Below are 15270 nucleotides of genomic sequence, written 5' to 3' on the forward strand. Positions count from 1 at the left end.
TAGGGTGCATGGGCTTCAGTAATTACGGCACTTGGGCTCAGTAGTTGGCACACAGGCTTAGTTGCTCCTTGGCACGTGGGATCTTCTTGGATCAGGGATTGAACCTGTGTCTCCTGCATTGGTAAGCTGATTCTTGACCACTGAGTCACCAGGGAAGCCCATGTAGTTTTGATTTGAGTTTGTTCGGGGAGGTGATCCCAGGGTCCTACAGCACCATTTTGATCCTGCCTCCCAGAGTTACTGTATAATGGGTAGAGAGTTTCGGTTGTTTTTTTTTTTTTAATGGTTGTGCTGGGTCTTTATTGCTGCACATGGACTTTCTCTAGTTACAGTAAGCAGGGGTACTCTAGTTGTGCACGGGCTCCTTATTGTGGTGGCTTCTCCTGTTGTGGAACACGGGCTCTAGGCACATGGGCCCAGTAGTTGCGGCACGTGGGCTCTAGGGCGCAGGTTTCTAGCTGGGGCACTGGCTCAGCTGCCTGAGGCATGTGGGATCTTCCTGGACCATGGATTGAACCCACGTCACCTGCAGTGGCAGGCGGATTCCTCACCACTGGACCACCAGGGAAGTCAGTTTCAGTTTTAAAGAGTAAGAATTATGGGGATGGATGGTGGCTGATGGTTGCACAGCAATGTGAATGTATTTAACATGTTTGAACTGTACACTTAAAAGTGGTTCAGATATTAATTATGTGTATTTTTACCACAATAAAAAACCCAGAAAACTTGAAATTCAGATGGTTCAAACTGTCAAGCACAAAAAGAAATAAAGTATTTAAAGATTAATATAACTACACAAAAATCTTACTTTGCAAAATTCCAGTAACAAGGTAAAAAGATAAATAGCATGTAATATCTAATTGCAAAAGTGAATTTCCTAACTACTAGAGCTCTTTAATAGGCAAAGGGCAATGCAAAAATGGCTTTGAACAGATTAAAAGCTATTCAATAAATGCAAAACTAAATAAGGAAAATACCATTTTTCCTCTTAGTTTGGCAAGGGTCATAAAGTTTATTGGTATGGCAACAAGCACATGAAAAGAGGCTCAACACTGGTAATTATTAGAGAAATGCAAATCAGAACTACAATAAGCTACCACCTCACACGGGTCAGAATGGCCATCAATAAAAAGCCTACAAATAAATGCTAGAGAGGGTGTGGAGAAAAGGGAACCTTCCTATATTGTTGGTGGGAATGTAAACTGGTGCGGTCACTATGGAGGTTCCACAAAAAACTAAAAATAGAGTTGCCATATGATGCAGCAATCCCACTCCTGGAGAAGACTAACTTGTAAAGATCCGTGTACCCCTATGTTCACTGCAGCACTGTTCACGACAGCCAAGACACAAACGCCTATCAACAGATGAATGGGTAAAGAAGGTGTGGTCTACATACATAAACAACAGAATACTAGTCAGCCATAAAAGGAATGAAACAATGCTATTTGCAGCAACCTGGATGAACCTAGATCATACTAAATGAACCAAGTCACAGAGAGAAAGACATGGTATCACCTTATATGTGAAATCTAAAATATGACACAAAGGACCTTACCCACGAAACAGATTCACAGACACAGAGAACAGACTTGTGGTTGCCAAGGAGGCAGGGGGTGGGGGAGGGATGGCTTGATTAGGAGTTTGGTAGCAGATGCAAACTATTATCTACAGAATGCATCAACAGCAAGGTCCTACTGTATAGCACAGGGAACCATATTTAATATCCTGTAATAAACCACAATGGAAAAGAATATAAAACTATGTACGTGTATAACTGAATCACTTTGCTGTACACCAGAAGCTAACACAACATTGCAAATCAACTACACTTCAATAAATTAAAAAAAAAATACACGGTTTAAAGATGCATGCTTCAGTAAAAAGGCAAGATGCACTCACTTTAAACTATGGGGTGATATAAGCACATTCATGTACTAATCTAAGCACGAAATGGTTTGGAATGATATACCAATAAACTGGTAACTGGACAGGACAAGGACTGGAAGGTCAGAAGTTCAGGGAAGATGAGCCAACTCACTATAAACTCCTTATACTGTTTGAAGAAATAATGTTTTACCCATTAATCCAGCTTTGCCATTGTGCAAAAGTAGATTCAATGCTCATTTAACATCTGAACTCTCTAAAATGTCTTTCCTATAACTGAATTATCAAATGTTTTAAGAATCAACTAGCCAAAATGCTATTAATTTAGAACCAAGTCTGACATTTCTAAAATAGTGAAAATTATATAGAGCATATACATTTTTTTAATCATATAGTAATTTTAATGAACATCAATATGAGCAGAATTTGTGCTATTACACAATCCCAAAGAATGGGAAAAATGGAAATGGAAAAAAAATCACTATCAATTCTTCCCAGAGAGATTCTGTGGGAAAAAGAAAAGTAAACAGTTGGTGATAACAGTGAAATGGCTTAAGACTGAAATAACAAGGAATCGATCCATTTGTTCATTTTCATAGGTAATTTTATTTGGTTTTTAGAAAAATATATACAATAAATGGAACTCAGTTTTATTAAATAGTTTTAAATTAAAAGTACGCAAGTGAGAGAACAAGTGTATTTCCACAGTTAGGACATCAACACTGTTGAATATAAAGTGGCAGATAGGCATTTCTGCAGCAAGTCACAAACATGTACAGGAATGGTAGGAAGTGAGTAGGAGCAGCTTGAGACCAGTGGGCTAGCCAGCTCAGACAGCACAGTGGGGGTGAGGGTTCCATCTTGCCCCTTTAGTGTGAATTTAAGAAAAGAATGATTTGCCTATCCTAGCCACTATAACTTTTGAGTACAAACATTTGAATGTGGGGAGAAGGCCCTCCAGGGCTCTGCTAACAAGCTAACTGGGCCAACCAGAGCCTGCCCTTTCAATTTGGTATTCAGCTGGACTGAGATGTATTAGGATTACCCGTCAGTCACAGTTCCACTGGTAGCAGATGTAACGAACTCAAAGGCTTGGAGTATTTGTTAATGCCATTCGCTTTGGATGGGACCCCTGCTTTCTCCTGAACATTCTTCTTCATGAATTCACAGTATCCAGGTGTTTGTGAAAGACCTTTTCATGTGGCAGCCGTCTGACTTCTACATAGTTTTGATAAGTTAAGCAAGAAGGCAGCAGGAATTGCATTGCCGTTGTTTCAACTCTGCCATTTCCCCTATATAATATACACTATATTATATATACTATATACTACAGTTACTCCAGGCCTGCTTCTCCAGGGGCACAGACCCTCCCTCCACTGGCTCTGGGGCTTTTCAAGGAACTGCAACCTAATCATCGCGCTAGCCAGAGGCCAGTCTGTCATGGGATTTCCTGAGGAGCTTAAACGAACTGGATTATACACCTGCCACCAGGGAGCACCTTCCTTCCTCACTCTATACATTTGCTAATAAATAAGCAAAGCAACAAGGCCAACGTCAGGAACAACATCAGGCTTTGGGGTCGACACACACTGTGTGAGTGGAAGAGAGAGGTAACAGGAAACAGGCCAGTTAGTCCTGGAGCCGGTGGTTCACTTAGGAATGAGAGGAGAGAGATCGGTATTTGGTTCTCTGTTCATCTATTTCCTGTTTAGTTTTCTTGATGCAACTAAAGATCTCCTTAAAAAGCGCTTTGTATTCTGGCGGCGTCGAGGTGGTGGGGGAGCTGATGGGCTCTGGGGTGACAGAGGCTGGGACCCAGCTGAGGGTGCTGGGCGTGCGCTGGGCATTCAGGGCAGCCAGGTCCTTGGCCAGAGCCCGGGAGGTCTGCACAGCCTTGTGGGACAGGCTGTCCTCCTCCTGCTGGCACTTCTTCAGCAGCTCCTCGTACTTCGCCTTCAGGGCGCTGTACTGTGTGTCCACCTCGTGCAGAAGGGAGATGCCCCTCTGCTTCACCGCCTGGGCCCTGCGGATGCAGGTCTCCTCGTGGCCCCTCACGATGTCGCTGCCCGCCAGGCTGCTCAGCACCGTCTCGCTGCTACTACGCTTGAGGGGCTTCCTGTGCACTTCGGGCACGGTCAGGAGCATCTCGTCCAGCAGGCTCTGGCCGGGCTCTTTGAAAGGGACAAACAGAGAGTCCGGCACCAGCTTCTCCACCCTGTTCACAAAAGGATGCTCCGCCTGCAACATCTGCCGCATCTCAGCCACCTCCGCCTCCAGCTCCAGCGCGCGGGCTCGGTAGGCGTCCGTGGCCCCCAGCTGCTGCTCCAGCTCGCTGTTCTCCTTCAGCACCAGCCCGTATTCCTCCTCCATGGTCACCCGCTTCTGCCGCTCCAGGCTCAGCTGGGCCTGCAGCGTTGTCACTGTTTTCTTCAAATGCTCATTTTCTTCCTCATCGGGGCTTTGCTGACTTGGTAAGGAAGTGATCTTCTCGGCAAACACATGATCGTACACGAAGTGCCTGGGGGAAATATTGAAAGACTCTTACACAGGCCGACTGAGAATGCAAAGAGGGAGGCTGATGATTTTTTTCCAACCACGTATTTTTGAGGAGCTGTGATATGACTGATTTTTGCCTATTCCACCCTAGAGCAGTGGCTAAAATGAATATGTGAGACTGACAACACATGGAAGAAAACACAACTTTTGTAATTAATTTTTTTTAAATATTAAAAATGCTACAGAACATCCATTCCCAAAGACCAGGAGTATGATTGAGACTGTTCAAGGAGATCAGAGCAGCCAGTGGTGCTCAGTCTTGGCTGCAGATTAGAATCACCTGGGCAGTCCTAAAACAGTTGACGCCTGGGTCCCACCCCCACAGATTCTGACCTAGCTGGTCTGCCACATGGACTAGAGAGTTTGTATTTTTTAAAGCTCTTCCTATGATTCATAATATGCAGCTAACATTGAGAACCATTGCTGCAGTGATTTTAAACCAAGAACATACATCAGAATCACCTGAATAGCCTTTTACTCACACCTAGAGATTTAGGCCTGACGGCGATCTGATGAACAGTCAGGTTGAGGCCCTCCAAATGCACGAGCTGGTCTCTCGCCTGGTCAGAGTCCTGGGCGACTTGTAACTATACTTATTTGCTACCTGCCTCTTCCTGAGACCGAAAGCTCCATAAGGGCAGGAACTATGTCTGTTTTGCTCACCACTCCTCACATCTGGCATAGCACCTGCCTTACCACAGGTGTTCAAGAAATAGTTCTTAAATGAAGATTCAATCTCCAAAGTCTAAACTGTAAAAGGCTTTTCTGCAGGCAAGAAAAAAAACAACCCTTCTGCTTGCCTGGATTTTGTTTTACTGAAATTTCAACTGGACTAAACAACAACAACAGCAACTATCACTTGTATGTTTAAGTGGTTTTGTTCAAACCACTGGCGGCCTAATAGCCAAGTGGCATTTCCTCAAAGGGTACTTTTAATCTACTGGGATCCAGAATGTGCCAATGACACGGGATGTTCTCCTGCTTGCAAATGGAAGGTGGGCTCTTACTGGCGGAGGTCATACAGCTCTTTCAAAGACGAGAAGCTGGGGGCCGATTTCTCCTGGTCATGCCTCCCCTGGCTCCTTCTCCTTTGGCTAGATGATTTCAGCTCCTCCACTTGGCTCTGGAGGTGATCAATGTTCATTTGCAGGCCTTCAATTGTTTCAGTCAGACTGTGAGGAACAGACAGAAGCCAATTGCAGCTTGTCATATTGAATTAAAGGCATAAGCAGTGAGGAGAGCTTAGCTGGCAACCACTCAAACTGGGCTTTTGTAATTGGAAAAGACTTCTATTTAATCTCTATTCTCCATAGAGAATTAAATTAAAGCTTACCCCATACTGACCTGAACCCACTACAGCCATGTTCTATTCTAGTTTATACTAAATGACTTCCCCTAGGGCTTTTTCAATGGATTCTAAAAAATATACCTCAGAATCTTTTGCTGTGAGGCCTTGCTGTCAGCAACGAGCTTTTGATTTGTTTCCTCCAGTTCCCTCGCTGTGACATCTAATTGCTCATAAACCTTTGCGTGCTGTTCATTCATCTGCCGCAGAAGCTCCACCTGCTTGGTCAGATACTGGAAGAGATAATTGTGACCAGGTTACACATTAAACACATAGGATACCTGCAGTATCCAGGTATAATACAGAATGTATCCTGTAATTCAATTCTGACACTACCTGGAGTGATAAGGGCTCAGTTCCACAAAACTGCCCCCAATTCAGGTACCAGAGGTAAGTCCTAGGGACCACCCGTCCTTTTGACCAAATAGCTATAAATTTGGGAATTCCCATGACCTCCCCTCAGGTTCAATAATCTGCTAAAACAAGAGAGCTTGGGAAGGGGATTTACTTACAGCTTTATTCTGCTCAGAGGCACCACCCTCCCTGGAAACCCCTTAGTCTTCTTTCAGAGTTTTACTGAAGCTTCATGGCACAGGCATGATTAATTAAATCATGGGCCACTGGTGAACAAACTTGATTCCAGTCCCTGACCCCTCTGCAGAGGCTGGCGACGGGGCTGAAAGTTCTAACCCTCTAATCATGTGGTCAGCTCCTCTGGCAACCAGTCTCATTGTATCATTTAGGAAATGCCAAGGGATTCAGGACATGGGGATAAAGGTCGAATATATAGTTTTCATTATACCACAACACCACAAGTTTATTTTACGAAATGAGTAACTTAAAATCTCAATTAAACTACTTTTCTTAAAAGAAGCTGAGTACAGGCCGTCCCTTATATGTTTCGTTCCCCTAAAGCTCACCAATACACTTTAGGCTGGCCTACTCTTATAAAGCACAAAACACACATAAAATTAATATTTGACAGGAAAATCCAGGCAAGACATGATAATCCCACAAGAGAAAAAGCTTGGAATACATCATCAAAGTTTAAGCAAAAATATATTTTACAGAAATAAGGAAAGCCTAAGAGGGAGGATTTTAGATGATTTTTGCTTGAAAAATATTTGATTTCTTTCTTCTAGGTGAGATATTCTGGACAAAGAATAGGGGAAAAAAATATTGACTTAACCAGAAAAAGATACTTTAACTTAATATTATTCAACAATATTTTTAATTCTGTGAGAATGTTGTCACCATAATCCTCCTTATTTGTGAGAAATCTGCCAGATTATTTATTTTGCTAAGGGTGCTTTCCAACTGGCCGAGGATAAAGGGGAATAATCACAATTTTAACGCCTCGCTGTCACCTTACCTTGATTCCCACCCCCCCCCCCCACCCCCCCCACCCCACCCCCCCCACACCTCCCTGACCCCCCTGCCACTGGACTCCACTTGAAGACCATGAAACACTGTATCTATTCCAAATGAAACAGTCATAATATTTCTCTGGGGGCACAACCAGAAAGAGGCAAAAGGTAAGTCTGAAGCATTACCAACGACCAAATGGTAACAAACCCAAGACACAACTTTAAAAACACTTTCTGGAGGATCTTCAGACATATCTGTTAAGTATTTGCAAAGCTAATGGACTTCATTCAAAGAACAGGCTACATGACTTCCAATGGGCTCTTTCAATGCCAGTGTGGCAGGGTTGAAAAAGTATATGAGGTCTTTTTTCAAATCTATTTACACAGTTCAGTAGCAATGTGTTGAGAAAACACTTCATTCTCATACCTTTTCATACCCCTGAAACTCTTGGCTGAGAATGCTTGGGAAAATTCTTTGAATTTTAGGAAGACAACGCACACTTTACACCATCCTCAGTGAGGGCTGGGCAAAGCCCTATCATCAAGATGTAATGCTCTCCTCAGAGAGTAAGAGTGAAGGCTACAGGAAGCCTCATGCAAGTTCAGGTGAAGGTTTGCTGTCAAATGAATTTGCTGCACTTGGGCAAAAAAAACCTTGTTTTTATAGAGCTTTTTAGGTTCAGAATTTAAAATGAATTGTGGATCAGTTAGTACCTACCTTGTAGGACTGAAGGGGCTTCCCTCATAGTTTAGTTGGTAAAGAATCCGCCTGCAATGCAGGAGACCCCGGTTGACTCAACCTGGATCGGGAAGATCCACTGGAGCAGGGATAGGCTACCCACTCCAATATTCTTGGGCTTCCCTTGTGGCTCAGCTGGTCAAGAATCCACGTACAATGTGGGAGACCTGGGTTTGATCCCTGGGTTGGGAAGATCCCCTGGAGAAGGGAAAGGCTATGCACTCCAGTATTCTGGCCTAGAGAATTCCATGGACTGTATAGTCCATGGAGTCTCAAAGAGTCGGACACAGCTGAGCGACTTTCACTTGTAGGACCAAAAGTATTAAATGAGAGGGAATGAGCACAAGGCATAGCCCCTGTGAAAGCCTGTTTACTCCACTCCCTCAATCCCCACCAGCCTCTCCTAGAGGTGTGCCCTTAACCCTTCCCTCTGGCTGGCAATGTCCTGGTGGGTTCCCGTCACTGAGGGAATGTGTTCAATCTCTTCAGAACACTGGAGTGGAGAAAAGATTTACAATATAGAAATGTGTTTAACAGCTGCAGACATGCTGCAGGCTGCTTTATGTCAATTATAAGCTCTCAAGTAGAGCTTCCCCTGTGGCTCAGCAATAAAAAATCTGCCTGCAATGCAGGAGATGTGGGAGACTTGGGTTTGATCCCTGGGTTGGGAAGATCCCCTGCAGAAGGAAATAGCAACCCACTCCAGTATTCTTGCCAGGAAAATTCCATGGAAAGAGTAGCCTGGCGGGTTATAGTCCATGAGGTCACAAAGAGTTGGACATGACTGAGGAAGGAAACTATGACAAATCTAGAAAGCATATTAAAAAGCAGAGACATCACTTTGCCAACAAAGATCTGTATAGTCAATCTATGGTTTTTTCCAGTAGTCCTGTACAGATGTAAGAGTTGGACCATAAAGAAAGCTGAGCGCCAAAAAATTGATGCTCTCAAATTGTGCTGGAAAAGACTCTTGAGAATCCCTTGGACTGCAAGGACATCAAACCAGTCAATCCCAAAGAAAATCAACCCTGAATATTCATTGGAAGGACTGATGCTAAAGCTGAAGTGTAGTTTGGCCACCTGATGTGAAGAGCAGACTTAATGGAAAAGACCCTGATGCTGGGAAAGACTGAAGGCAAAAGCAGAAGAGAGCAGCAGAGTATGAGATCATTAAGATAGCATCACTGACTTAATAGACACGAACTTGAGCAAACTCCAGGTGACAGAGGAGGACAGAGGACTCTGGTGTGCTGAGTCCATGGGGTCACAAAGAGTCAGACACAACTTAGCGACTAAACAACAAAGGTCTCAAGTATTTTTTGGGACAATTCACAACAATCTAAAAGTCTAATACACAGCGTGTGTGTGTTTAGTCACTAAGTCACGTCTGACTCTTTTGCGACCCACTGCACCATAGCCCGCCAGGCTCCTCTGTCCATGGGATTTCCCAGGCAAGAATACTGGAGTGGGTTGCCATTTCCTTCTCCAGGGGATCTTCCAGACCCAAGGATCGAACCGGCAACTCCTGCATTGCAGGCAGCATAGACCAGACACTAATTATTAATTTACAACAAGAGATATAACCGCCCAGTAACTGGATTATTCACATCCTCCTTAGGATCTGCCCCTAAAGAGCAGGTGGGAGGCCAGTGCCCATGGAAGTCTTGGTGGACAGAGGACCAGAGGAGAGAGATGGCCTGACGGGAGGCAGCAGTAGAGGAGCTAAGAGCACAGGCTGCGGGGTTGGAATTTGGTTTGGAGTCCCACTTTGCCATTTCCAACTGGATGACTCCTATAAGTAACTCAGTTTTTCTAAGGTGAAATTTCTTCATCACCTAGGGAAGGGTTCAGCATGCTATCTTGCAAATGGTAAAACTGCTCAATAAGAGCAGCTATTTCATTCTTATTTACAGTTAAGTTTTCAAACTTTTCATGTGCTAAAATTCATCTAGGGTATTTATAAAAGTATAAGAATCTGGGCCCCTTTCCCCTAAAATTGAGTCCATGAGACTGGGATTGAACCAGGATTCTGCATTTTTAGTAAAAACCCCAGATGATGTTAGTGTAAGTGGTCTGTGGATCACACGTATTAGAAAAATGTTGATCTCAGAAATGGAAAATCCTGGAAGCCTCCCCTCCTCCAAACCAATGTCTCTTTCTCATGGGTCTAGGAGACATAAACATTCACTTGGATCAACAATGAACAACTTGCAATTATTCAATAAAATTAGGCTATATTTTAACTGTATCACAACACCATTCTTTATCATGTTATACTGTGACATGTTCCTACAGTCATAATTCCTTGAAATCAACTCTTTTTGACACCATGGACTGTAGCCTGTCAGGCTCCTCTGTCCATGGAATTCTCCAGGCAAGAATACTAGAGTGGGATGCCATGCCCTTCTCCAGGAGGATCTTCCCAACCCAGGGATCGAACTTGGGTCTTCTGCATTGCAGGTGGATTCTTTACTGTCTGGGCCACCAGGAAAGCCCTCATATACTACTTAATTGTGAGTGCTCCTTCCTAAATTTTCAGTCCACACAAATACTCTCTACAGATGGCTTATCTACTGCATTTTTAAAAACTTTAAATGGATAACTTCAAACATACAATAAACACAGAAAAAATGGTCTAACAAACCGTCATCACATCATCCAATTTCAAGAACTGTCAATACACAACCTTGTTTCATCTCTTCTATTCCCCCAAGCCCCAGTCAATTTAAAGCAAATCCAAGGCAGCTTAAATATACATATTTATATATCTCTAAGGGATAAGACTTCATTTTAACCACAATTCAAATCATACCTTTAAAAACCCCAACAATGCCTTAATATCATGTTATGTTTCAGCATTAACATTTGCCTGTCTCTTAATGGTTTTTCCAGTTTCATTTGTAGTCCTTATTTCACACTCAGGGGGTAACTTTATCTTGAAATTGTGGAGTTGTCTCACGCTAAGGCAAGCTCGCTCTTCCTTTAGGGCCTTTGTCATCCTCCTCTCCCCTCTCCCAGGGCCTCACTTTTCCTGGCTGGCTCCATCTAATCCAGCAGTTCTTGATCTGAGGTCCCTGGGTAGAATTGAGAGGATCCAACCGGAAGAAAAGTTATACCTTCATTTTCACTAACTTCTAACTGAAATTTAGCATTTTCTTCAATTAGGAATGGAAGCAACAAACCACCAGCAGTATGAGGAATCCTTAGGAGTTCATCACCTCCAGAAATCACAGTTATCACATGACAGTGGTTGCAGAAATCCTGACTCATTTCATCACTATTTGAAATTACAATTTTTAGATTACCATTTGATTTTGATATTTATTAATAAACACATGTTAATATATCAGAAATTTATTTTTCAGTATTTTTATAGTCATTTCAATATAACCAATTCCCTTTGTAATTCTGTGTATTTTATGTATTTTAAGAGGGTCATCAAAGAGTCACTAGAAAGCCAAAGGGATCTTCAGCATAAAGATGGCTAAAACACTCAAGATTATCCTTTAGGCCTCCATGCAAACACAAAGGCTTCAGAAACCTTTCTAGGCCACCCTGTTGAAAGCGGTACCACTCCAAGGGACGCTGTCATTGGGCTGGCCAAATAGTTTGTTTGGGTTTTTCCGTAAGATGTTACGGAATAATTTCTCTCAAAACATTTTGCACTTAATAAACAACCAAATTGCTTACTTGTTAACATCATAGTCTTCCTAATCCTCCTTGAAGAAGGGAAGCCTCTTATATATCTAGTCCATTTAGCACAATTCTTGATCCACAATAGGGACTAAAAAAATATTGGTTACTGACAATTCCTAGACCTCTCTTCACAATAGCTTATCACTCCCGGTACCACAACTCAGACTGCTGGAATGTTGAGAGGATCATTCAGAGAGGCTGAGAAGAGCTTTGACTATAGCCCTTTTGGGAAAAGGCCCTGGTTAGTCACTAATTCTTCCCCCCTAGCTCCATTTACAGATAATTTCTCTGTGTTTATTCCCCATGGCACAGCTGTGCCCCAGCAATCTGAAACAGACTTTTTTTTAACAAGTCTCTCTTACATGGGCCCCAAGATATTGAACCTTTTTAAAGATACAATGTTCAAATTAGATTTGTAGCCAGGATAAAGGAAACAAGTCAGTATGTAAATAAGTACAAAGAGGCTGTTTAGAAAACTACAGTAGGTCCCCCTTATTTGATATATAAAAACCCGTGGGCAGTGGGAAAACACAATGAAACCGTTTAGAAAGAACTTATGATATTTTGGTCTTAGGTGACTTGGCTTTAAGGACAACCTGAAGACTGGCAGGGAGCTTGTTTTCATGTAGTAGGAGTTTAATCTTATTATTATTATTAAATCAAAGCTAATCAGAAAAGCCCTTCACTTCTCCAAGACTCTGTGATAGGTTACCTAACAAAGGAGTCTGCCTAAACTGGTCAGCAACTTCTAAGAAAAATGTTAAGCCCTCTCAGCAAGCAGTGATATGAGACCAGAGAATCAGAATCCATGTAGTCAGACATTGCTTCAAGGTTGGCCTCTAAAACTTCAAATTAGTATTTAATCAAATTTTTCCAATTCTACAAGGAAATGGGTTTTTTCTACCCTTATTTTCTACCCTTCATTTAAAGGCATGGCTATGCTTCCTATGTTCTGGTTTTTTCAATTCAGAATCTTTGATCACAGCCTCAAATGAATCTGCCTGGACTGCAGAGATCCTAAAATCCAAGTGCCAAAAAGAGCTTGAGTACACAAGTATTTGCCATATTAAACAGGGGAGAATGATGAGGGGATATTTAAGCAAAACAGTAGCAGAAGGGGAACATGGGGGTAGCAAAATCATAGGCAAAATGTCAACTTATAGGCAAGACTATCAAAGTTTAAGTTCTGTGGGTTGTCTCCCAAATGTCTTAGAATATGTACAGAATGTCACCTCAAGGAGTATATGCCTTTCAGGAGTATAAAGTTCAGGTTATATGAAAAAGCTATAAGTAGGCTGCCTTTACAATTGAGGCAAACTTTTGAAAAAGGCCAGAAGGATTATATTAACACCTATTTGCAACTGTAGAACCTGACCTGGAATGCTGGAAAAGATAGACACAGCCAAACACTCATAAGGAATGGAATGGAAATTTGGCTTTAATGTAGTGTTGGGATTATCCTTATATTAAAGATTACACCCCAACTTCTCTGAACTTAGTATCAAAATGACATTCTGTAACAAGAAATGTTTCCCACTACCTTTGAAAAGCCTCTCTTCCCTAATTAAAATATTACATTTCCCTTGGAGGAAATTTAGGAAAAAGTTAAAAAGTATGAAATATGAAAATAAAAACCACTTATAATCTCATTATTAAAAGCTTTGCTTGTTCTAATTTAGAGCTACTTTCCAGTAATTGAAAAGGATTTATTTTTTTCAGAATTAAGATTCATTACTAAAATTCTTGAAACACGGATCAACAGGGCAACAATTCATACTGCCCAAAATATATACACTTACATAAATAAGTGTATATATAATTTCATCACTAGGACCACAGCCTTGTCTAACTCAATGAAACTAAGCCATGCCTGTGGGGCAACCCAAGACGGGCGGGTCATGGTGGAGAGATTTGACAGAATGTGGTCACAGGAGAAGGGAATGGCAAACCACTTCAGTATTCTTGCCTTGAGAACCCCATGAAAAGTATGAAAAGGCAAAATGATAGGATACTGAAAGAGAAACTCCCCAGGTCAGTAGGTGCCCAATATGCTCCTGGAGATAGTGGAGAAATAACTCCAGAAAGAATGAAGGGATGGAGCCAAAGCAAAAACAATACCCAGCTGTGGATGTGACTGGTGATAGAAATAAGGTCCGATGCTGTAAAGAGCAATATTGCATAGCAACCTGGAATGTCAGGTTCATGAATCAAGGCAAATTGGAAGTGGTCAAATAAGAGATGGCAAGAGTGAATGTCAACGTTCTAGGAATCAGCGAACTGAAATGGACTGGAATGGGTGAATTTAACTCAGATGACCATTATATCTACTACTGCGGGCAGGAATCCCTCAGAAGAAATGGAGTGGCCATCATGGTCAACAAAAAAGTCCAAAATGCAGTACTTGGATGCAATCTCAAAAACGACAGAATGATCTCTGTTCATTTCCAAGGCAAACCATTAGATATCACAGTAATCCAAGTCTATGCCCCAACCAGTAATGCTGAAGAAGCTGAAGTTGAACGGTTCTATGAAGACCTACAAGACCTTTTAGAACTAACACCCAAAAAAGATGTCCTTTTCATTATAGGGGACTGGAATGCAAAAGTAGGAAGTCAAGAAACACCTGGAGTAACAGGCAAATTTGGCCTTGGAATACGGAACGAAGCAGGGCAAAGACTAATAGAGTTTTGCCAAGAAAATGCACTGGTCATAACAAACACCCTCTTCCAACAACACAAGAGAAGACTGTATACATGGACATCACCAGATGGTCAACACCGAAATCAGATGGATTATATTCTTTGCAGCCAAAGATGGAGAAGCTCTATACAGTCAGCAAAAACAAGACCAGGAGCTGACTGTGGCTCAGACCATGAACTCCTTATTGCCAAATTCAAACCGAAATTGAGAAAAGTAGGGAAAACCACTAGACCATTCAGGTATGACCTAAATCAAATCCCTTATGATTATACAGTGGAAGTGAGAAATAGATTTAAGGGCCTAGATCTGATAGATAGAGTGCCTGATGAACTATGGAATGAGGTTCGTGACATTGTACAGGAGACAGGGATCAAGACCATTCCCATAGAAAAGAAATGCAAAAAAGCAAAATGGCTGTCTGGGGAGGCCTTACAAATAGCTGTAAAAAGAAGAGAAGCGAAAAGCAAAGGAGAAAAGGAAAGATATAAACATCTGAATGCAGAGTTCCAAAGAAGAGCAAGAAGAGATAAGAAAGCCTTCTTCAGTAATCAATGCAAAGAAATAGAGGAAAACAACAGAATGGGAAAGACTAGGGATCTCTTCAAGAAAATCAGAGATACCAAAGGAACATTTCATGCAAAGATGAGCTTGATAAAGGACAGAAATGGTATGGACCTAACAGAAGCAGAAGATATTAAGAAGAGATGGCAAGAATACACAGAAGAACTGTACAAAAAAGATCTTCACGACGCAGATAATCATGATGGTGTAATCACTGACCTAGAGCCAGACATTCTGGAATGTGAAGTCAAGTGGGCCTCAGAAAGCATCACTATGAACAAAGCTAGTGGAGGTGATGGAATTCCAGTTGAGCTATTCCAGATCCTGAAAGATGATGCTGTGAAAGTGCTGCACTCAATATGCCAGCACATTTGGAAAACTCAGCAGTGGCCACAGGACCGGAAAAGGTCAGTTTCCATTCC

General features: G+C 42.1%; 1 protein-coding gene across 1 annotated transcript in view; it reads right to left on the bottom strand.

Annotated features, from left to right (window-relative positions):
• Window positions 1–2466: 2466 nt before the first annotated feature.
• Window positions 2467–15270, bottom strand: part of CDR2 (cerebellar degeneration related protein 2) — a 31945-nt gene continuing 19141 nt past the window's right edge. Inside the window, exons 3-5 of the mRNA XM_055561763.1 lie at window positions 5870–6018; window positions 5448–5612; window positions 2467–4402 (exon numbers count right to left, since the gene is read on the bottom strand). Of these exons, the coding sequence (XP_055417738.1) occupies window positions 3538–4402; window positions 5448–5612; window positions 5870–6018 (1179 nt within the window). The 3' untranslated portion in view covers window positions 2467–3537. The remainder of the gene's footprint in view (window positions 4403–5447; window positions 5613–5869; window positions 6019–15270) is intronic.

Source organism: Bubalus kerabau, chromosome 23 (genome assembly GCF_029407905.1).
Source record: "Bubalus kerabau isolate K-KA32 ecotype Philippines breed swamp buffalo chromosome 23, PCC_UOA_SB_1v2, whole genome shotgun sequence".
In the NCBI taxonomy this organism is placed as follows: Eukaryota; Metazoa; Chordata; class Mammalia; order Artiodactyla; family Bovidae; genus Bubalus; species Bubalus kerabau.